This window comes from Contarinia nasturtii, unplaced genomic scaffold, assembly GCF_009176525.2.
Source record: "Contarinia nasturtii isolate CC-2019 unplaced genomic scaffold, AAFC_CNas_1.1 Cnas_scaffold_414, whole genome shotgun sequence".
Taxonomy (NCBI): domain Eukaryota; kingdom Metazoa; phylum Arthropoda; class Insecta; order Diptera; family Cecidomyiidae; genus Contarinia; species Contarinia nasturtii.
In genome coordinates this window covers 4635413-4656469 of record NW_022197768.1, presented here as the reverse complement: position 1 = coordinate 4656469, position 21057 = coordinate 4635413, and the positions used below count along the sequence as shown (strand labels likewise).

At 32.8% G+C, this 21057-nt stretch overlaps 4 protein-coding genes across 8 annotated transcripts; 2 read left to right on the top strand and 2 right to left on the bottom strand.

The window, feature by feature from the left end:
• Window positions 1-287: 287 nt before the first annotated feature.
• LOC116338866 (glutamate dehydrogenase, mitochondrial) lies at window positions 288-7581 on the bottom strand. 2 transcript variants are annotated; one of them, XM_031764384.1, is made up of 8 exons: window positions 7108-7581; window positions 6695-6949; window positions 3051-3257; window positions 2515-2900; window positions 2277-2438; window positions 1964-2168; window positions 1650-1691; window positions 288-848 (listed from the first exon to the last, which is right to left on the bottom strand). In XM_031764384.1, exons 1-8 carry the CDS (start codon window positions 7256-7258, stop codon window positions 577-579), a joined length of 1680 nt encoding a protein of 559 aa, XP_031620244.1. In that variant the 5' UTR covers window positions 7259-7581; the 3' UTR covers window positions 288-576. The 2 variants fall into 2 exon arrangements, with proteins under 2 accessions (XP_031620244.1, XP_031620245.1); XM_031764385.1 differs by lacking the exon at window positions 1650-1691 and having other exon boundaries at window positions 7108-7580.
• Window positions 7582-8539: 958 nt separating this feature from the next.
• On the top strand, window positions 8540-13371 carry LOC116338865 (transcription elongation factor B polypeptide 3). Of its 2 annotated transcripts, XM_031764383.1 has the most exons (7): window positions 8540-8713; window positions 8973-9062; window positions 9407-9524; window positions 9682-10134; window positions 10422-10618; window positions 11064-11341; window positions 11457-13371. In XM_031764383.1, the coding sequence occupies exons 3-7, from the start codon at window positions 9435-9437 to the stop codon at window positions 12563-12565; spliced, it is 2127 nt and encodes a 708-aa protein (XP_031620243.1). In that variant the 5' UTR covers window positions 8540-8713; window positions 8973-9062; window positions 9407-9434; the 3' UTR covers window positions 12566-13371. The 2 variants fall into 2 exon arrangements, with proteins under 2 accessions (XP_031620243.1, XP_031620242.1); XM_031764382.1 differs by lacking the exon at window positions 8540-8713 and having other exon boundaries at window positions 8889-9062.
• On the bottom strand, window positions 12892-16471 carry LOC116338864. Its single transcript, XM_031764380.1, has 7 exons — window positions 16099-16471; window positions 15737-15903; window positions 14195-15643; window positions 13908-14060; window positions 13684-13831; window positions 13265-13611; window positions 12892-13151 (listed from the first exon to the last, which is right to left on the bottom strand). Exons 1-7 carry the CDS (start codon window positions 16210-16212, stop codon window positions 12989-12991), a joined length of 2541 nt encoding a protein of 846 aa, XP_031620240.1. The 5' UTR covers window positions 16213-16471; the 3' UTR covers window positions 12892-12988.
• A 128-nt stretch (window positions 16472-16599) lies between these two features.
• On the top strand, window positions 16600-18460 carry LOC116338867 (peroxisomal membrane protein 11C). Of its 3 annotated transcripts, none has more exons than XM_031764387.1 (6): window positions 16600-17099; window positions 17370-17552; window positions 17682-17863; window positions 17938-18006; window positions 18087-18347; window positions 18380-18415. In XM_031764387.1, the coding sequence occupies exons 1-5, from the start codon at window positions 17025-17027 to the stop codon at window positions 18298-18300; spliced, it is 723 nt and encodes a 240-aa protein (XP_031620247.1). In that variant the 5' UTR covers window positions 16600-17024; the 3' UTR covers window positions 18301-18347; window positions 18380-18415. The 3 variants fall into 3 exon arrangements, with proteins under 3 accessions (XP_031620247.1, XP_031620246.1, XP_031620248.1); XM_031764386.1 differs by having other exon boundaries at window positions 16601-16901; window positions 17004-17099; window positions 18087-18460; XM_031764388.1 differs by having other exon boundaries at window positions 16607-16730; window positions 17004-17099; window positions 18087-18460.
• The last annotated feature ends 2597 nt before the right edge of the window (window positions 18461-21057 follow it).

Sequence of the window (21057 nt, the reverse complement as noted above, 5' to 3'; positions counted from 1 at the left end):
AACTTTCTGCTGATTTGCTAAAAATAAAATAAAATAAAATTCAAGAGCCGTTTTCACATTTAATAAAGATATTTTTTTATTGAAGCCCAATGCACGACTTACTTATTTTAAATTAGATTTAAAACATTTTCAAATTCAAATAATGCTTTTATTTTACAATATGTTATGATCGGTTTATTTATTTTTTATTTAAATCTGTCTGTTTTTGTGTTCGGTGAAAAATGAAAATACTTCTTAAAAGTGAAAATTGTATAACTTTATCATTTTTATAACAATTGTTATTGAAAATACAAACTAAACATAAAACCGGTCGATAATAATAATGTGAACAGAAAAAATATATAATTTTTGTTGGTGTTTTTCTTCTTTTCAGAATAATAAATTGGCGAAAATATGGCAAATCATTACATAAAATGGAACTGTGTGAATAAAAGTGAATCGTTTTTAAATTGAATTTGCCATTAAATCGCCGCTCGCTATCTATTGCTTGCTTGTGTTAGATTCGAAACAAAAGAGAAAAAAATACGGTACATAGTATTGTGCACATATTGCGCATCTACTACGGTGGTTCGGAATTTAGAAGGCGAGACCAGCATCGCGATATGTTGTGTAGATCTTTTCAATTGAATTGATGTAGGCGGCGGTTCGTAAATCCAATCCCAAATTGTATTTCATGGCAGTTTTCATAATGGCACGAGCTGAACGTTCCATGGTATAGTCCAAGCCAGAGTGTACGATATCCTTTTCCGATGCACCTGATATACGTTTTTGGAAGGCTTCGGATGGTGTTACTGGAATTTTACCACCGACACGACCGAACCGACGTTCCAATGACTCTTGCACCGATTCTGAAATTGAAATAAAAACACATACACACCGCAATTCAATTAACAATATTCATATAACTATTTCACATATAACAACTAAGTGATTACGAGTCTCATATATAATGCTAAACGCTAAACAGAAAGTGTCAACTAAATGATATTAGAAAACAAAACGATTAAACGATATAAAATCGCGTTGTATAAAAAATGGGGTGTGATTTGTTTCAATTGAATATGTCAATCGCTTGTTTGCTTTATTGTAATGGACAATATTGTTTCCATGCGTTGATAGAAGCCAAATTCGGTTTATCTCGTATATACTAAATTTTTTGTGTCATTTTATTTATGTTTTTGCCAATCGTTATTTTTCTTTGCCGGCAAATGAACCGGCATACATGCACGCCAAATGAAAAAAAAACTAGTTTTTTTATCAATGACTGTCATTCATCTAAAAATCGAATACTTATGAAAAAGAGTCGTGGAAGCAAAAAAAAATTATATCAAAACGAAATTTCTAAGTAGCTCATAAGAGATATACAACAATGTGTTATCATTCATGGTGATGTAGATACGTAATTGTGTAAAATATTAGCAAAACAGAAATCAAATCAGCTGATTGTTTTTTTTTGTTGTTCGTTCGTTCCGAATAAAGCTTAATGCCATGAGACTCATTGTGTAATTTGCTAGTTATGACAAATTTAGTAAACCAAAGATTAAAACGGACAACTAAAAAATATGGATGGAACAAAAAATGTGAAGTTGCAAAACTGAGGAATATATTGGTGGGAATTTCATTCAACATTAAAACTCATTTGGACTAACCATCGTTCAAAATTGCGTTTTCAATTGACTTCTGAACTGAGGCTGTTTGTAGAAAGAAAATTGGAAATTCGTTTCATTAGCTGTAATGAGTTGGAATTGTTTTTGTTTTTTTTTTTTGGTGAAAAATTCAAATTATATAAAGAAACAATTTCTCTAAAAATGAAGAAAAAAGAATAATGTAGGTGTGTGTTTGCGAATGATCAAAAGTCATAGCCAAAGGGTTGGTACTTGGTCAACCTAATTTTTTTTTTTTTTTAATTTAAAAATAAATATATGAATGATGACTACGGTGTAATGTTGTATTCTATACTCACCCAAAAGGTGATAGTTTGATTCACGTTCATACTTGAAAGTTAAACGACCATATGAGACATGATTCAAATTTTTAAGCCATTCGAAGAATGAAACGGTCACACCACCGGCATTAATATACAAATCGGGTATAACCAAAATGTTACGATCAAGAAGAATTTTGTCGGCTGCCGGTGTTGTCGGCCCATTGGCTGCCTCTGCAATAATCTGTAACAATTCATTATAATTTTCAATTGAAATTTTTAGTCGATCGTGTAAAAAAGAAGAGAAAAAAACAACGATTTCTGTATAAGCAAAAGAAAAAAATGTTCAAACCTTTGCTTGAATGCGACTCGCATTTTCACTTGTTATGACTTTTTCAATAGCGGCCGGCACAAAGATGTCACATGGTTCAAACATAAGGTTTTCACCTTCATATGCCTTAGCACCTGGGAATCCAACGATTGTTTTGTGTTGTGTTAAGTAATCTTCCAATAGCTAAAATAAATGAAAATATATATATTATTTAATGCATTAAAAAAAAATCCGATGAAAAATATAAAAATCGTTTTACTTTTGGGTCAATTCCGTCTGGGTTGACAATTGATCCATCATGTTCAATGATACCAACACATGTGGCACCAGCACGTGTTAAGTAACGGCATGTATGCATACCGACATTACCAAAACCTTGTACAATGAATGTTTTACCACCCCATCCTGGTGTTGTACCAATGGCACTCATGTAATTTGCTTCATTGATGAAATTTTCCAAACCATGGAATACACCACGACCTGTGGCCGAAATACGACCATGAATTCCACCTTGATTGATTGGTTTACCGGTAACACAAGCATGGGCATTGATATCTTGATAGCCAACCGTTTTTGAATATGTATCAGCGATCCATGCCATTTCACGTTCACCGGTGCCCATATCAGGAGCCGGTACATCGATACCTATACATTGAACGAAGCAACAATAACAAAAACAAATTTACTCGCTTGTTGCGCATTTTGTAGTACAGATAATGTTTACGATTTTATAAATCAAATCAAATGCTGAAAAAAAAAGAAACATATATTTAATAAATTGAAATGTTCAACTACCTGGTCCGATGAAACCTTTTTTCGCCAATTCAAGGGCAAAACGACGTGTAATTTTTTCCAATTCATGAACGGAATATTCCTTTGGATTGAGTTTCAAACCGGCCTTGGCGCCACCAAATGGTACATCAACGCACGCACACTTGAATGTCATCAAGGCTGATAAAGCTTTAACTTCATCGCGGCACACATCGAGAGAATACCGTATACCTGATAACAAAAATTCGTAGAAAATGTATGAGAATATATATTAATAATGTTAAATGCGAACATGGGGGGAAAATTGCAAAAATAGCCAGACACAAATTATCTCTATGGAAATTTTAATCATTTCGAAAATTTTTTATCACCGAACTTTAATTGATAATTTCCGTTTTTTTATTTTTTCCATTTATTTCAGATAACGTTCAAATGAGAATAAATTTTGATAACCAGCCAAAAATTGACCACCAAGAAATCACTGAGAAAATGATAAGAGATACAGTCATAACAAAAAAATGCCAAAACTTTTGCATGACTGAAAATCATCGAATAAAAGTAGTTTTGTCGAGAGAAAATGTTTGTGCATACTAAAAAGAAAACAACAAAAAACCGTCTGATTGTTTTCACGTGATTATTTGTTTACAGCGTTTGGATATATTAATATCATTTGCTGTTGAAATAAATATTGTTGGTCAACGTTTTTTTTTTTCAATTTTATTTTCAACTCACCAACAGCACATACCGCGAATTAGTGTAATTTGTAAATATTGCTTCAGTCAACAAAACGGAAACTAACGAAAGGATTCTATTTTTAAATATATAATTTCTTTACAAGTCTGACTAATGATCCATTCGATTTCTTTCGTGTACGTGCCCGTGTGCGTGTGCAATTGATTTGGGTTGCTATTTGCACAATGCTCCATATACCAATACGCACATGTATTCTATTCAATCGTTTATCTCGATATGCAAACAGGTGATATATTGATTTTGATGCGATAATAATCAATGCATGCTTAAAGGCAGCTGTGACTTTAGTGTGTCAATTCGTTCAATCAACAATGTTTGTTAATTGCTCTGGTTCATGCAAATAGCTGACGAAATGGCTATTAAAATGTTCGTTCAAATCGTTTTCGATTATGAAGGATTTGCACTAAAAACCACACATATCTTATCTCATATCGAAATAGAAGTGCTAATCGAATGGAAATTATTTTGTTCGAAATGGCCGATTATTTCGTATAATCATCATGTGTCCATTTTTTTGTTGTAAAGATTTTAAATTTAACGAAAGCTTTTTTCCAGATCATCAACAATCATTTCTTGCGAAACAAAAATATTAAAAAGCGGGCCTGGCACTGCGTATCGTATGTGAATAACAAAATACATATGAAATCATCACATGTGATGATTTCGTATACAACATAATCAACACTTCAATTGGAATTCATTTCAAAACATTTTAAACGAGTTCTGTGAATACAGTACACAGATTGTTGTTATGCTACAAAAACGGCGATTCACATTTGAAAATGAAAGACATTGACATTTTATCAGCATATCATTCAATGTGCTGATATCATTCGTTATTATTCTCTCGCTTTCTCTCTCTCTCGCTGTATTTCAGGCTCGATCTCGAATAGCTGACATATTTCGCGGTAGTAAGAAGAAAAAAATTCATATAATACCGTGGGCATGTCACATGTAATATTGTATTTCTTTGCTCATGTCAATTTTAACCACGTGCAAAAACAAACACATGCTCATAATGCTGTTTCGCTATAAAATAAATACAATTTGTTGATATACAATTAAGGAGCTATTCAATCTCCATTCGCATCTCGCATCAATTCAATATTCTACGCACAAACCATATACTGTGTGTTTTTCGGCGATCAACTTGATGATGAGCAATTCATTGATTAACTTGACAATTCATATCGCATTTTAACAAGATAAAATAAACAAGTAAAACGTCAATTAGAAGCTGTATATTTTTCTCGATTCCATTTCATTTTTTATATTGTCAGTGTTGTATTCATACCATAAAATTATATGAATTGGCCGTTGTTTCATCTATTTTATTGATGTATGAACGGTTTTTGCAACAGTGTCAGAGTATGATGTGAAGAATATATGGGAATACCAATTAATTACTTGACACTATCGAATATGTAATCTTACAGCATGACGACAGCACAACAGTATGAACGACCAATCGAATAAAATTGTCATTGAAAGAGAAATACAGATAGATAGAGAGAGCGAGAAATAAGAGGAATTTTTTTTTAGGATGATGAGGGAATGGGAATTTTTTTATGGCATCAAAAAAAAAACTCTTGAATATGCTTGTTTCAATACCGGTTTAAGCACTTGACGTTTCTTGAGATCACCCACTGAAAAGAATGTGCGCGCGCTCCCTTTCTCTCTCTCTTTCAACAAACTTATATTTAAGCAAGAACCTAATGCACTAATGTGTGAACAATATATGTGTGTGTGTATGCATATATTGCTTGCGAAAAGAAAAGAAAACAATGTAAAGAAAAGATATTTAAAAAAAGAACGAGAAATATTCTTGCAAATAAACATATACACATATGAATATATGGAAAGATTCTTGTCGTGCACACGAATTAAGTGGATTAAGGTGGAATGATAGCGACACACAAACGGGAACGTTATCGTTTTACACAATTCGGTGTTCGCTAAAATGTTGGTGCAACTTTAATTTACCGGTGCAAAGTATCGATTCGAATGAGGTTACCACTCGACGTACACACGATATGGGCGACACCGAGATCAAGTGACTTCGAGTGGTATCATTATATAATCATCGTTTCCCTGTTTATTTCAGCTGTTTTGCATAGTACATATACTATGTATAAATACATGCTCTATGAATTTTTACTATTTTCGAAACCATTCAATTCTATTTTTGTGCTGACAGATTTTACCGAATTACAAAACCAGAACAAAACCACAACAAAGAAAAAAAAACACAAAAAATAATACTCAATCATTTTCTCACCAATGTACATTACAAAAATATTCAATTAAACCGTTTGATTTTTGTTATGCATTGGTTTTTCAAAAAAAAAAAAAAAAAATGAAATGCTCCAAATAATTTTGCGCGAGATTTTCTACAGACACTTTGTAAAAATGTGTCTTGCAAACGAAGCAAACGAAGCTATGGTCGCAACGACAAATAAATTAGGTCAACAAAAAAGTTCACACATTTTTTTTTGTATTCTCACTGACATCGCTCCGGGACAGAGAGACGTACACTATGACTTTGTCACTGATTACAAATAGTAATTGGAATATTGAAGAGTAATAATTTTAATTTTAATTGTATTTCAATTCCGTATCGATTAGCATGACATAAACAAATGGCTCCTTTTATTTTAATTGTCATTTCATGCACAGCGAGAAAGAGATTTAGTGTCCTTTTTTACGCATTTGGTGAATGATAATGGTGAAATATCAATTAACATTTTTTAAAAAAAGTTGTTTGATACTATTGACAGCCTTTTTTTTAATCAACATTTTTAAAAGCCTTTTAAAATTTTCCAAACATTACGTTATCGATGATGCTTTCCATGAACATAATTGGTTTTCACATTTTCTGAGGTGAACATTTAAAAAAGAATCCAAACACAAATTACCTCCTTTAGTTGGTGTTCTGTGGGTACAATGTTGTGCTCGGTATCCAGTAATCATTTCATAATCGCCAGAGTCACGACGCAATGGAAATGACATTTCAATGATGTGATCACATCCTTGCATCAACATCAAAATACCTTTAACTTTCTTTTTGCGCTCTTCCAAGCTGTCACCTTTCATGTCTTCGACCAATTTATCTTCGGCAATTTGGCAACCACGATGGAAGAAATATTCGACCATATCAAAGAAGCGTGGATCTGCAAAAAAATAAAAATTCAATCATAATTCCAAATATATTGAATCGTATCAATTTTTATTATTATTAATTTTTTTCATCGTTGAAACAAAGTTCAGAGTCGATTGATTGATTGACACTCAAAAGCACAGACACACAAATTATAAATATGAAATTCACCTTTAGCTGTTGCCACATCCTTCAGACGTTCAGGAATTTGATGATCGGCATAATTGCGGCTGGGCAAAACGGTGACTGGAGCAAATTTGGCCAATTGCTGTTTTGAAGCGATGGCTGCACTTCGCGATACAATTGTTTTTAAATGATACATTTCTGAATTTCTTTTGTTTGTTTAAAAAAAAAACTGTATGACGTATACAAAATAAATCTTTTATCCTTAGCAAAACGTATTGAAATATTGGTAATTCTCTTTTATCACTAAAAAAAATTCTATGGACTGGAAAGTAGTTGATTTGAATTGAATGTATATAACTCTGCTCGTTGTGTATAAAATAAAAACGAAAAAAAAGGAATTTTTTTATGTTGAAACCAAAGAACAATTTCGAATAAACCGAAACGAAATATACGTTGTCTACGTTTTCTATGTCTGAGCGTGGTTCCGATTTAGAAACGACTGACTAGTGTGCCGCTTCACGATAACACATTTATAATTGAAATTTTTTGACGCAATAAAAACTACACACGAGAAAGAGATGAAGAGTGAGATCACAACAACAACAATATTACAAAAAAATATACGTGTAAACGAGACGACGTGCGAATGAAGCGCGCTGAAAAGTGTAAGAGAACTTTGCTGGCGAGTTTATTCTACCACATACTAGTAAAATAATAATAATGATGCGGCATCAACAGGCGCAAGCGCCTCACAGCTTTCAATACATACAGCTCAAAATGTTCAAGATATAGCTCGAGCAACAGAAAAAAAAACGGGCAACGGAAATATCATATAGTCGTTTGCATGAAAAATCCATATCTAAACCGATTGGTTTTGATTTGATGCGCTGGCTTTAAACTTATTAATGCGAAGAAAGAGAATGGCAAAGGAAGAAAGAGAGAGAGAAAGACAGTGAGCAAACTCTCTTCAACCGAACGATTTCTTGTTCTCACAATTCGTTCAAATGAAAAGAAAAAAAAATTAACGAAAACGCATTGGAATAATCATTTAACGCAACTGTCAAAATCATATGTTTGAATTCGCCAAATAGTCACACGTATTCATTTACTCCAATACAAAGACCATCGTAGATGGTATTCTTTTTTTTTCATTATGCATGTATTGTAGAGCAGCCATATTCTCTTTTTTCAACAAATGACGCATATCGATATGCACGCACACACCGGCATATGTGTAACCCGACTAGCATGTGTGGTTGGCATTGCATTTGATTTTAGAATACCAGCACATAGACAATCACACAATAAACCTAACCGCAATCTAAACTACTACCCCTATATAAACTGTGATTGACAAATTGTAAGCGAAAGTGAGTATGTATTTGGAAATGAATACATACGTCCATTTAACACACACTCGCATTCATTTTGACAGATAAACGTCTTTCTTGTTAAGCTCGTCCGATGCGAAAACTGCTTTGCAAACGCTTTCGTCGTTGTTTTTTTTTTTTGTGGGAAAAGCAAGGACGTCACAGAAGAGAGAGAGAGAATAAAACGAAGAGACTTTTTTCAATAACAAATGAAAAAGACTTGCTAAATTTTGGTGTTCAATTTATTATTATCGTAAAGACCAATTTATGTTGGTTTGACGGTTGGTTTCATAAGTGTTTTTTTTAAACTCAATTAATCAGATAGTGTGACCAAAAAAAATCTCAAATTGCATATTTCAAGTTTCATTATTGTGTGATTTTATTTTAATTTTTTTCAAGGAGAATTTTCGTGCTCTTCATATATTTGTGTTTTTTCTTCTTTTTTTTTTACTATTTGTATATGTTGTTTGTGTTTGCGTTATAATTCCCCACATACATAACAAAAAAAAAATCAGTCATTAGTGTTTCTCAAATTGACAGAAGATACGTTGTCACTGCAGTTGTAGCCAACAAATTTCTGGCATTTCGACGTGTTCATCGAAATTATAAAACGAACATTTTTACCCCTGGGTGAGTATAAATTCTTTTAAAAAAAAATACAATTGATAAAGATGTGCAATGTGCATAGTGTAATGTTGCCAATTCACGTGCACCTGGTGTTTCGGTGTTTCAATCAAAAACATAATTTATTTAAGAATTGATACTCGATCGGAATTTTTTTTCTCATCAAATTTGCAATCAATAGCCTAATCAAATATCCATTATTATTTTTTGGTGTAAGAATAGTTTGAAATTTATTTGTTTTGTTTTATTAGCCGTAAATTTGACGATGTTTTCTAAATAGTCAATAACTCGTTTTTAATATACGTAAAATCAATTCATCGATTGATTAATTCGTTTGTGATTTACCACAGTGCTAACGGTTTGCAGAAAATTGGTAGAATGACGAATGCATCAACAAAAATGACGATAGAAGACATGATCCGTCACTATCAACGCAGTATCGATAAGTCTCAGCACGATCCAAAGAGGGTAAGATTCTCTTTCCTCAATGAAAATTTCGACTCGAAATAGACACAAAAATTCACTATTCCAATCATTTTATTGTAATTTGTTAAGATTCTCAAAAGAATAATGTCAGAATGAAACATAACCTTAATACCTAATTTACATGAATTATTCGCATTAGATATTACATTGCATTGGAAAATTGAATCGGATGCAGGTGACCGTTAAGCATTTACAATTGACGAAAATCGGCAAAACGGTGAATAGTCTACGGAAAGATGATGGTGAAGTTGGAGAAGCGGCAAAAGCACTTGTCGCCAAATGGAAAGATATGGTGAACAATAGTGGCAGCGGTGAAGAGAATGCTCCAGATGAATACAATGAAGATGACCAGAATTACGATGATAATAATGATGATGATGATGATACTCGCAATACGGAAATACACTCAGTAAGCCGTAGTGAAAGGAAATCACACAAAACTCATGAGCACACGACTAAAAATGGTAGTAGTAGTAGCAGCAGTAATAATATTCATCATAACAATAATAATAGTCATCATAATCATCAATATGCACATCATGGGCATCGTTCACCTGAAAAAATGAACGAGACACACAGTCATCAAAGAAAGGTAATTCACTCATTTTCAGGCAGTCTTCTTTGATTTGAAAATCTTAAATATTATCAAATATTTTCATTAGTGAAAAGCACATTTTTCAAATTCATCAAATCAGACATAGAGACAATTATTGGATATGGTTCAAAGAAAAGACATTTATTACATCGCGTTATATGGTGCGGTGATTTTGAACTAAAATCCAATACATTCTATTGATCTCTCTTCCGTTTTACATTGTTTCAAATTGAAAATATGCAAAAAAAATCTAATCAACAATTTTATCTCTACATTTATGACAGTATTCATCAGACGATACTCAAGAGCATTCAGCACATTCAAAACACAAACAAAAATCACATTCACACAACGATAACAGCGGTAACTCAAGCAAACGAGAACACGAAGCTGAAAGCAATGGTAGTGGTAGTGGTGAACATGTTCGGCATAAAATGAGTTCGAAGCATCATAGCAAAGATGATCGTCATCATCGGTCTAGGTATATAAAAGAGTTTCATTTGGGATGCAAATCACTATTAGTAGTTAGATAAAAAAGATCCCACATTAGTCGATATTCTCATAACAATTGAGAAATCGAGTACTAATTCGGTTATTCACAGAACAGCATGCCTACAAATTCAAAATACTCACTGAAAAGTCAATATAGAGAAGATGTCAAATGATAACAGTCATTACTGATTTTTGGGACTTAATTGGGTTAGGTAACCACCTCAAGGGTGAATTTTGATGCACCCATGATTTTTGGAACAGTGCCGCAAAATAGTTAGGGTTCTGACGATACACATAAGCATATGGACTCCATAGCAAAAACAACGTCAACTGCGTTAGTGACCAAACTCTACATTGACATTTCAGTGAAAGAATATTTTGGAGTTTGTTGACGTTGTACCTTTTGTATTAATGCATTCTATTTTCAACGCCAGGCATGAAATTCAACACAATGGCGATGAATATAGTGATAAAAAGCATAAGAGTTCAAGCAAAGATAAACATTCAGAACATCATAAATCGCATTCGAGTAAGCATAAGCGATCCCGTGAATCGGATCACACGTCCAGTTCATCAAAAAAGCGTAAGAGTGATTCCACATCATCGTCATCACAAAATGATGAGAAAAAAACAACCAAAACGACATTTAAGCACGTTGACGATGGAATTGAAATCGATCATTCAATGGGCACGAGTTTTGCAGATGCATTAGGTACGAACGAAACATAGTAAAACGTGAAAAACTTATATCATTCTTTTAAGTAGTAGAAGTAATTTTCGATAAATATTTTTCTGATGTTTGTGTGTGTTTTATAATCGAATTGCAGGAATGTTAGCGCCGCCGCCAAGTCTTTCTGGCAAGGCTTCAACTTCATTGTCATCATCTTCAACGAGTGGAAAGTCGTTAAGTAAAATTGTAAGCCCAAAATCATCAACGTCGTCGTTTAGTAGCCAGAGTAACCAAAGTAGCCAGAGTAAGATCAAAACTAATGAAAAACCAAAAGCCTCAATAAGTTCATCATCACGGTCGAAGACATCATCAACACCGTCATTACTATTGCAAAAGCCTAAATTACCTCCACTTGAAATTGATTTAGCAAAGGATTTGCCGCCGCCAAGCGAATTTTTTATATCAAACGATTATAAACCAACGCCGCTCAATCCAATGATTCTGGATTGTTTATATAAAGGAACAAAATCCCAACCAATTACAATGTTAAGTGAAACTGATTCATTATGCGCAAGCACAACATCGAAAAATCAGCGCACCAAAGTCTATTCAGGTGTTAAAACTGGTGTATTATTAACCGTTCCATCATTACATGAATTATGTATACGTTTTCTACAAAAAAATGTTGATGCCCTCGAATATACCGGCGGTGTACCATTTGAGATTTTAAAGCCCGTACTTGAGCGTGCAACGCCCGAGCAATTGGCATTATTTGAACATTATAATCCATATTTGGTGAATGACAGCGATATACTTTGGCAACAACATTGCCAACGTAAATTTAAGGCGTACAAACGTCAAGAGATGGAAACATGGCGTGAAATGTATGATCGATGTCAGAGTGAACAAGAGGCACGATTAAATCGGCTTACGAAAAATATCATACAATCACAATCGGTTGCAATTCCGGTGCGTCAAACCAAATTGGCATATGTGGACAGCATGGTTAAGCCACCACGAAACATAATAAAAAAACAAAATCAATTTGGAACGCACCGTAAACCGATCGCAACACCAGCTGCACGAGTTGATGCACTTAGTTCAGTTGCATCGAATATCACCCGACCCGGCGATATTCGATTGAAGACAACGACATCAATGAGAGATACAGCACAAGCGCAGCCATCAAATATGGCCTTTAAGCCAAAGAAAGCACCGCTTATGGCTAAAACTTTACAGCTGTTGAAAGGCAGAATGAGGCGATAAACAACAAATCCATCTATACAATCTATACAATTTATTTACTCTTTTTTTTTCTAAATTCTATAATTTATTTGTTCGTTTTCCTACTTTTCTGTGTATCTTTTCATAATTCCATTTTTTCTCTTAAAATTATTGTGGAATACTATATTATTTAAATACAACATTTTTGAATATTAAAAATTGATTTAGAAAAAAAAAAGAAACATTTTACCTCTTTTCATGAGTGAACAAATTGAATACGTACATTGTGAAGAGATATGGATGATCCATGGGTAAATGATGACTGAAAACACTGTTAGAAAATCACCCAATTAACAAACACACAATTCTGTTTTCTAATTTGAATTTTTATTGATTCATTTGTTTGAAAAAAATGCGCGAATTTTGATGCTTGAGCGAGATGTTGACGGTACACGTTTGTGCGTTTCAAGAGCTCCCAATGCACGAAATGGTATCGTCAAAATTGAAAAACACTTTGAGCGCTCGCTTGCAACCCGTATCATTTGAGATCAATAATTTATTACTATTACTATTTGATGACGATGATGTTGATGTGCTTGCCATTGGAGTATGAGAGCTTGAATTGGAACTAAACACGAAAAAAAGAAAAACAAACCATAACATTTAAGCGATGCATAATAAATGAATTATTTTTAGCAACGAAAAAATAAAACGTTGATTCGAAATCGAAACACTACTTACGCGCTTTGTGCAATTTTGTTTACTGAATAAACGCGTACTGAACCGTCCGCACAGCACGATGCTAATTTTGAACCGGTTGAATTCCATACGATATTGTTTACATCTGCCGAATGATCTTTTAATTCATTAAGCTGCGAACCGGCTGCCAAATCAAATATACGAATTTTCGACTCTTCACCACCCGCTGCTAACAATCGACCATCCGGACTAAAGCTAACACAATGTACTGGTAAATGACAATCGATGAAAACGCGTAACAGTTTTCCACTCGTCACATCCCACAAACGAACCGTTAAATCAGTCGAACCGGTTGCAATATAATTTCCATTTGGGTGAAATGCAATTGCCTAATTCAAAAAGACCAAAATTTATTAAATTTACAAAAAATCGAAAAAAATACACTAAATATGTTCACGCACGTCTACGTCTTGAGTATGTCCAACATATGTTTGGAGTGGATGCTCTCTATCGGTACACCATAGTCTGGCAGTTAAATCACGTGAACCTGTTGCCAAATACAGTCCCGTTGAACTTTCAGCTACACACCAAATTGGATAATTATGACCACTGCAAATAAAGCCATCAAGTTAATACGATCTGATGATGTTTTTATTTTAATGATTTGAATGCAATTTTCAATTACCGATACACAGCGCCACAGCGATAATCTATCGCTTTCCACGCTCGCATCGTATTGTCTTTCGATACGCTAAAGATTAATGGATTATATTTCGAAAACAAAATGTCCGTCACACCTTTATTATGACCGCGCAATGCAACACAACCTCCATCCATACTAAATATATAAAAAAATACAAAAAAAAAAGAAAGAAGAGAGAGTGAATGAATATCAAAATTTTAAAATGTTATTTTTCGTTTAAATTCGTGCATTCTATCGATCCCGTCGAGCCAAACAAAAATCATACTCACAAAATGTTATCGTCGTGTCGTTGTTTCATAAATTCTTGTCTTTGATCTCTTTTGCTTTTCCGTTTTGGTCCTGTAACTTCGGTTCCATGCTCATCTGGTTGTTTGGTTCGTTGTCGTGCAAACAATCCCATAACTGGTTGTCGTTTTCTTCGTTGTACATTCGATGTATCATCATCGCTGTCAATTTCTGACGATGATGATGATGTTTCACAATTTTCCAAACACCAATCGCACAATCGATTCGAAAATGGGCTAAACGGTCTACGGCCGCGCAATTTACTTTGATTCAATTGCCATAATTTAATGGTGGACTCATCAAAACCGCACACCAAATGGCATTCATCTTTGTCCACATCACAACAACTAAGCTGATGATCGGCATTAAGCACATTGAACACTCGCATCGGTAGCTCAAGCTTATGCGAACGAATCACCGACGCTCGAATATTTTGTAAATATTTATTTTGTACTACAGTAAAGCTTTTGCGATCGGGCGTTACAGTTGGAAGGCAATCGGCCAACGATAATGTTGGAAATGAATCGGCACGATTTTTGGTGCCCGTATCACCACTGCCTATACTTGATATTGATTTATTCATACCATTAACCGTTCGTATTTCCGATTCAACTTTTGCAATTAAATTTCGTATTTCGCTATGCGAATTATTCAGCCGACAATTTGTGTCACGAAAATCAAATTCTTCACCATCATCACTATGTGCCGGTAAATCACTTCCATTATTTTCAATACCATTATTTGATATCTGTTCATTGCCATCGATATCATCTACATCATCCATATCTTCATCACTGTCATGTTCCAGTTCGTTGAGATATTCACGAATTTCGAGTGAAAACCAATTTTGTAGAATGTGCAAAATGATAACGTGGCCACTTTTTGCTAAAAAATGTTTCATGGCATATAACGCCTGGAGGGACAAAATCATTTCATATTTGGCCGAGCGAAAATTTCGCGTTATATCAATTGAACTAATTTCATCGATGCGAAGGCACAGCGACAACGAACTGACTAGCTCTTTGAAATAATCGCTCATTTCATTTGAATTTAATTCAATGTCATTTTTTCGGGCATTTAACGACGATGTTGGTGTTGATTTTGTTCGCATTATATCGGCCGTATCTTCATTAGCGAATATAATTTGTGTCGTTAATGGTGGACTAGTAATATCTTTGCGTTGTGTATCGGTTTGCATTTGTTCGAATTGTGCTTGATTGCCGTGCGTTTGGCCATTCATTTCGTTCACAACCGGGCATGATCTTTCTATTGGACCAATGAGATATGCATATTTCCGCAGAAATTCAGCGGCCGGTCGTGATTCTTTTCCTTTTATCATTTCTATATAAATATGACACATTAACGGCCATAATATTGTTTGCAATTCAGCTTTCACCGCAGGTACAGTTTGTGATTGAACAAATTTATGGAATCTGTAAACACAGCAGTTGAAACATGAATTTGTTTGTTTCTTAAGCTTTGGCAAATGAATCCGATAAAATAAATCATTGAAATTGAACACTTACTTGGAAAACTGAAGCTCAACTGTTGATTGATTATTGCTTAGGCTTAAAACATTCGAATATAAAATTGAATTCACTTTAGCAACATCATCATCCATCATCATCGTAACATCGTATTGATCCATGGTTTGTGTCAGAGCCAAGTCCGATTTCCGAAATTTTTCATTCATCTATGAGAAGTGACAAGCCGAAACAAAAGACGACAAAATATGTTGAAAACAATTACACCATAAAAACACATACGCACAATATCCAAACAATCGTTTTCAATTTTGGTTTGAGTTGAGGTTAGGTGTGCGTCATAACACAAACTGACCATTAAATGCATTCAAAAAGTTGCCAATTTATTGACTTATCACGCTTACCGAATAGTTTTTCTGCTTTAAATATGTTCCTAATGTCGATCTTATAATATCGTTTTTGGATTTTCGGCTTTTGCTTGCACTATTGTTTGTCGTTCGTTTTGATGTCTCGGCCATTCTTCTAACATTGCCACCGTAAAAGCAACAACAATAAAATTCCCACAACTAAATCACTTGAAAATGTTTACTATCCCTATCTACAAACATAAATGAAACGTTCGATGAAACAATTTTGATACAAATTCTCAATGTAAATTCCACTTTTGCCAATGCATCATTTTCATCGTTTCAACAAAACTTCACTACTTCGTACACACAGTGTATTTTATACCGCTGTGCTAGCAGGCGAATACAATTTTGACAGTTGAACCAAACATTGACATCGAGACGATAATACAGATTCTCTTTTACTGTCACTCCGGACACTATGACTTACAGTAATGTTGTTGGTTTTGTCGCAGCCATATGTATGTGTGCGACGGAAAATATCGGTGTTGCAACATACAATCTATCAATTTCTATCAACAAGTCAAAACATTATGAGCAGCAAGTGTATTGTCGAATTCCATCAATAAGGACGGCAATAGCAATAAAATATACCTTACAATTCATTCAAATTTGGTCTCATCGTCATTGTATGAGATTTTAGTTTTGTTTCGTTCTTATTTCCATTTCTTATTTCGTTTCTTTTTTTTTGTCTTATTATTATTTTGTGCTGACACACGAAAGAATAATAATAGCGCGACAATGACAAGTTATTAGTTGATACACCGTCAATATAACTCGTTTCAAAGCTCAATGATTCGGTTTGTATCCGTTGACTCTGCTCAAGTTAAAAGTGATTTCGTCCACAACATTTTGTGAATATTATTTTGTTTTTTTGTTGGAAATTTTTACTCTCGATAAAGTTAGCAAACTACATCAACAGAATGAAAGAAAAAACATTAAAAGTCTATTTGGATGAAGTGTGTGATATGCTGGACACATACGGCGGACGTGATAAGGTAAACATATTATTATTTGTTTATTGTCTTTGTAAATTAATAGATAATGAATGATATCTTTCAAGATTAATTTTTATTTTCTTAAACATTGCACACTAATATTGATTTGGATATATTTGAAATATGACTTTCGTATACTTTCACTTTTGCCAAATCAAAACCTGTATTCGTGTACGCATTGTATTGAAACCGGTCATTAAACAATGAAATTCAAATATTTGGCGTACCACGTCTTTAATGATGCGTGTCCACTTTGAATTTTGATTTAAGGTTATGAAAATTCTGTGCTATTCGGCAAAATTAGCGGCCGGTCTTAATGTCGACAAGAATCCTGATCTGGCCAAACGATTCGCAACAATAAGTTCAAAAATATCGGGAGCTCGGGCCACATTACGGCTTATCGATGACATTCCAATGCTACAGCATACCCTTGAATATGGACTTGGCTCAAAGGTAAAGTAAAACAACTATCAAAACATATATTTATATCGATTATGCGATTAACTTACGACATGCGATAAATGCAAACACAAACTACATAATTTAATGCAGTTCTATTTTGGTTAAATAACTTTCGAACAGGAATCGGATACGGCTTTATCAATTATCGGTGTAATTACAAATACAGTCGATCATCTATTTTATCCAGTTGAGAAAATATGTTGGTTAGCAGAGCATAAGTGTTTAACAGTCGAAAACCCAGATCGATGGGATACAATTAGCTCAATATTTTGGGTGTCATCAATTTATTTGAATTTAATGAGGTACATGCGTAACGCTCACATTCGTATTGAACTCATTTTCTCAAATATTAATCAATTATATTGTTTGTTGACAGAACTTGTCGGTGTATTATTCTGATGGAACAGCATAAACATTGTTTAGAAAGGGCAGATACTCCAGTTCAGTATGTATCGTTACATATAAAGTACTTTTTTTTTATTCATTATATTAATTTAGTAAATAAACATGTTTTCCATCCATTAGAGTTACATTGGCCGCATTGTTGGCACGACAACGAATGGAATTGATTTCCGTAATTCGTCTTTCAGTTGATTTAACTCATGCCGTATCAACATTACCAAAAGGTTGGTTCTGGGGTGGAAAATTAAAAACTTGGCATGTCGGTGCACTTGGTACATTATCTGCAATGATTGGTATTTATCAATATTTTGCCAAGAAAAAACTGAAAAAGAACTAAATCGTTCGCTGGCGAACATTTAATATTAAATGAAAAAAATATTAGAAATTCCGTGCCTATGAAGCTTGAACTAATGTGCTGTTTGAAATTATGTTCAATTATTTGTAGTTGGTAAAATTCAGGGTTGTTGTTTTTTTTATGTGTGTTTATTAAAAGAACCAAAAGTGGTTCAATATTGATTGAAATTGTTTATTGTGAGAAAAAAATATTTTTTAATAAAAAAAATTGTTTGTGCAACGACTTTACTATATATTATTTTTTTGAATGGCACAGTTTTACTTTGACAACAAATTAATTAAAACACATTATCGTTTATTTAAATACATAGATATTTTATTTATTGAACTTGTGTGATAATATGTGTGATGAAAACAAAACAATGTTGTTGTTGTTTTTTTCTTTCAAAATTTTCGTTTCATTCCAATATTGCGTAAAAAATATATAAAACAAAACGAAAAAAACCTAATATCAATGTTAATTATTATCCAATCCGTTTACATATTTGACATTCAAAATCCGTTGGATTTTCATTCAAAAATAAAAAAGAAAACAAAAACAACAAAATTTATTAATAATAATAATAAACTCGACGCGCCATGCACGACAGAGAACGTATTGTTTTTTTTTTTATCGCCGTATTAAAAATAATTGTAAATATTTAAATGCTATTTGCTGCTATAGGCTTAGTCGAATATTGTCATGATATTATGAATTTCGTTAACTACATTCAACGAACAAAAATCTAATATATTAAACTAAAAAGCTATTTGCCATCATTTCTTATGAACAATTTTCAGTATATAACTTAGCACGAAAAATTATTGCCCCTGGTAATTGCAAAACATTCTCTTTTTTTCTTTTTGGTTTGCAAAACTTCAATGCGAAAAAATAAACAACAATCAAACACTTATAGATTTCTCCATACTGTGCGAAATCAAAACAAAACGAAAATTTAAAATAAACAAATAAACGTTATTTAATTTGTAAAAATTATTTAAAACTGAAATTGGGAAAATTTCTATAAAATATCGAAGCGCATGTACTTCGTGGAGGTTAGTTACGTATACTCAAAAGAGGTATTCATAGATGTTGAATTCATCATCTTCTTTGTCATTTTTTGGTTTAGTTATTGTGTATGTTTTTTTTTCTTCTACTTTTGGTGTGTACTTTGGTAAGCGGCCCAAAAAAATGAAACCAGGTTTTTTTCTGTTTTTTGAAAGGAAACAGCTGATGCACTTAATTGCATCCAAAAATGGGATTAAAAAAATTTCTTGTCATCAAAAATAGAATCCGACTAATAAAGCTTACAAATGCTTCGTTTGTAATTGTCTCACAAACTACTTTTCAATAGGCAAAAATGTTGTGTTTACATTTGTGTGTTTGTGGTCATACAAAAGGTGATTTCAATCTTTGGATTGCTAAATGAGCATTTAACTCGTTAAATTGCTTTATTATTTCTTTTCTAATTTGCTTCTATCTTGGTTTGTTTTTTGTGTTTATTTAATTTTTGTTTCAACTTGGACCGAGTTTCAAAGGGTTGCCAGTATTCTTTCATATATGTAATGTATGTATGTGTGTGTGTGCTTGGATTGAGGACTGAGTAACTAAGAAGCAAACTCATTCTCAATTATATACATTTATGAGATTGATTGCACTTGGTTTTTTTTTTGTTTGATTTTGTTTTAAATGTGTGAATGATCCCTAAATTACATGTTTTTTTTTTCGTTATGTGGAAATAAAGAGCCAAGATTTGTACTGGTATGGTTAAGGCAGCGCAAATTTTTTTGTGTTTATAATTCTTTTTGTTATTCCTTGAATTCATTTTACTTAGGCGTTGTTCATTTTCTATTCAGCACATTTGACAACAATTGTTCAAGGAAATGGAATGGATTTGCATCTTGTGTATGAAATCAAGGCAATTTATTTGATTTTCTTTTAAATTTAGATTTTTTTTTTTTTTTGATTTGGATAGGTATTCAAGTATCGAATAGATGGAATTGGAAATTATAAATATGGTTTTTCGAGTTCTTTAAAAATAAATTTATTAAAAAAGAAATATATTTCTATTGAACCTCTTTATTTATGAATATGATTCAAATAAATAAATAAAAAAAAAGAATTGATCTGTGAATCGTTGTTTTGAAAATGCATAAAATAATTGCTTCAACTTGTGCATTCAATTAAAACAATATTAATTTGGGAATAAATTAACGTTAAATATATGAATATATAAAAAAATATGTTGTGTCATATTAAATAATAAATAATTTCCTTGCATAATTTTTTTTTAAAAAAGCGTTTTTAGAACAAAACCCCGTTATAAGATAGAATGAAAAATAGAGAGAAAGCTACACACATGAAATGCTAAAATAGAGAGTTCAAAAAACAAAACCTAGAATAGATAACGAAATTTGTTTGTTTGTTTTTTTGTTCATTTTTTTGTTTTTGTTTTTAAATTTAAATCTTGAGAGATTTAATCATATGTTATTTTGTTTTGCTCAAATCTAAAATAATAGTGCTGAAGCTCTATGTTTGTTGCTGCTATTGAGCCATTATACAGGCAAAGCAATTTCACTAGTGTTTATGTTTTCTTTTAGTTGTTGTTGTTTCTTTTAAAAAATAATTTAATGTCTTCGCAAATAGACAGAAATCTTCAAACGTATTTTTGTGTTGTATGTACAATATTGAAGAAAACTTATTCGATAAACATTCAAATTTAAATACAGGTATAAAAGTAGTTAGAATAGGTTTAAAATA

Bases quoted from the DNA above. Each gene is read 5' to 3' on its own strand.
- LOC116338867 (XM_031764386.1), top strand. From the start codon at position 17,025: ATGAAAGAAAAAACATTAAAAGTCTATTTGGATGAAGTGTGTGATATG. The intron at 17,100-17,369 runs GTAAACATATTA...TTTTGATTTAAG, and splicing joins CATACGGCGGACGTGATAAG to GTTATGAAAATTCTGTGCTA. The intron at 17,864-17,937 runs GTACATGCGTAA...GTTTGTTGACAG, and splicing joins ATTTATTTGAATTTAATGAG to AACTTGTCGGTGTATTATTC.
- LOC116338864 (XM_031764380.1), bottom strand. From the start codon at position 16,212: ATGGCCGAGACATCAAAACGAACGACAAACAATAGTGCAAGCAAAAGC. The intron at 13,832-13,907 runs GTAATTGAAAAT...CTTTATTTGCAG, and splicing joins CGCTGTGGCGCTGTGTATCG to TGGTCATAATTATCCAATTT. The intron at 13,612-13,683 runs GTGCGTGAACAT...TTTTTGAATTAG, and splicing joins GACATACTCAAGACGTAGAC to GCAATTGCATTTCACCCAAA.
- LOC116338866 (XM_031764384.1), bottom strand. From the start codon at position 7,258: ATGTATCATTTAAAAACAATTGTATCGCGAAGTGCAGCCATCGCTTCA. The intron at 1,692-1,963 runs GTGAGTATAGAA...TTCTACAAACAG, and splicing joins ATCAAACTATCACCTTTTGG to CCTCAGTTCAGAAGTCAATT. The intron at 849-1,649 runs GTTAGTCCAAAT...TTTCAATTTCAG, and splicing joins AAACGCAATTTTGAACGATG to AATCGGTGCAAGAGTCATTG.
- LOC116338865 (XM_031764383.1), top strand. From the start codon at position 9,435: ATGACGAATGCATCAACAAAAATGACGATAGAAGACATGATCCGTCAC. The intron at 10,135-10,421 runs GTAATTCACTCA...CATTTATGACAG, and splicing joins CACACAGTCATCAAAGAAAG to TATTCATCAGACGATACTCA. The intron at 11,342-11,456 runs GTACGAACGAAA...ATCGAATTGCAG, and splicing joins GAGTTTTGCAGATGCATTAG to GAATGTTAGCGCCGCCGCCA.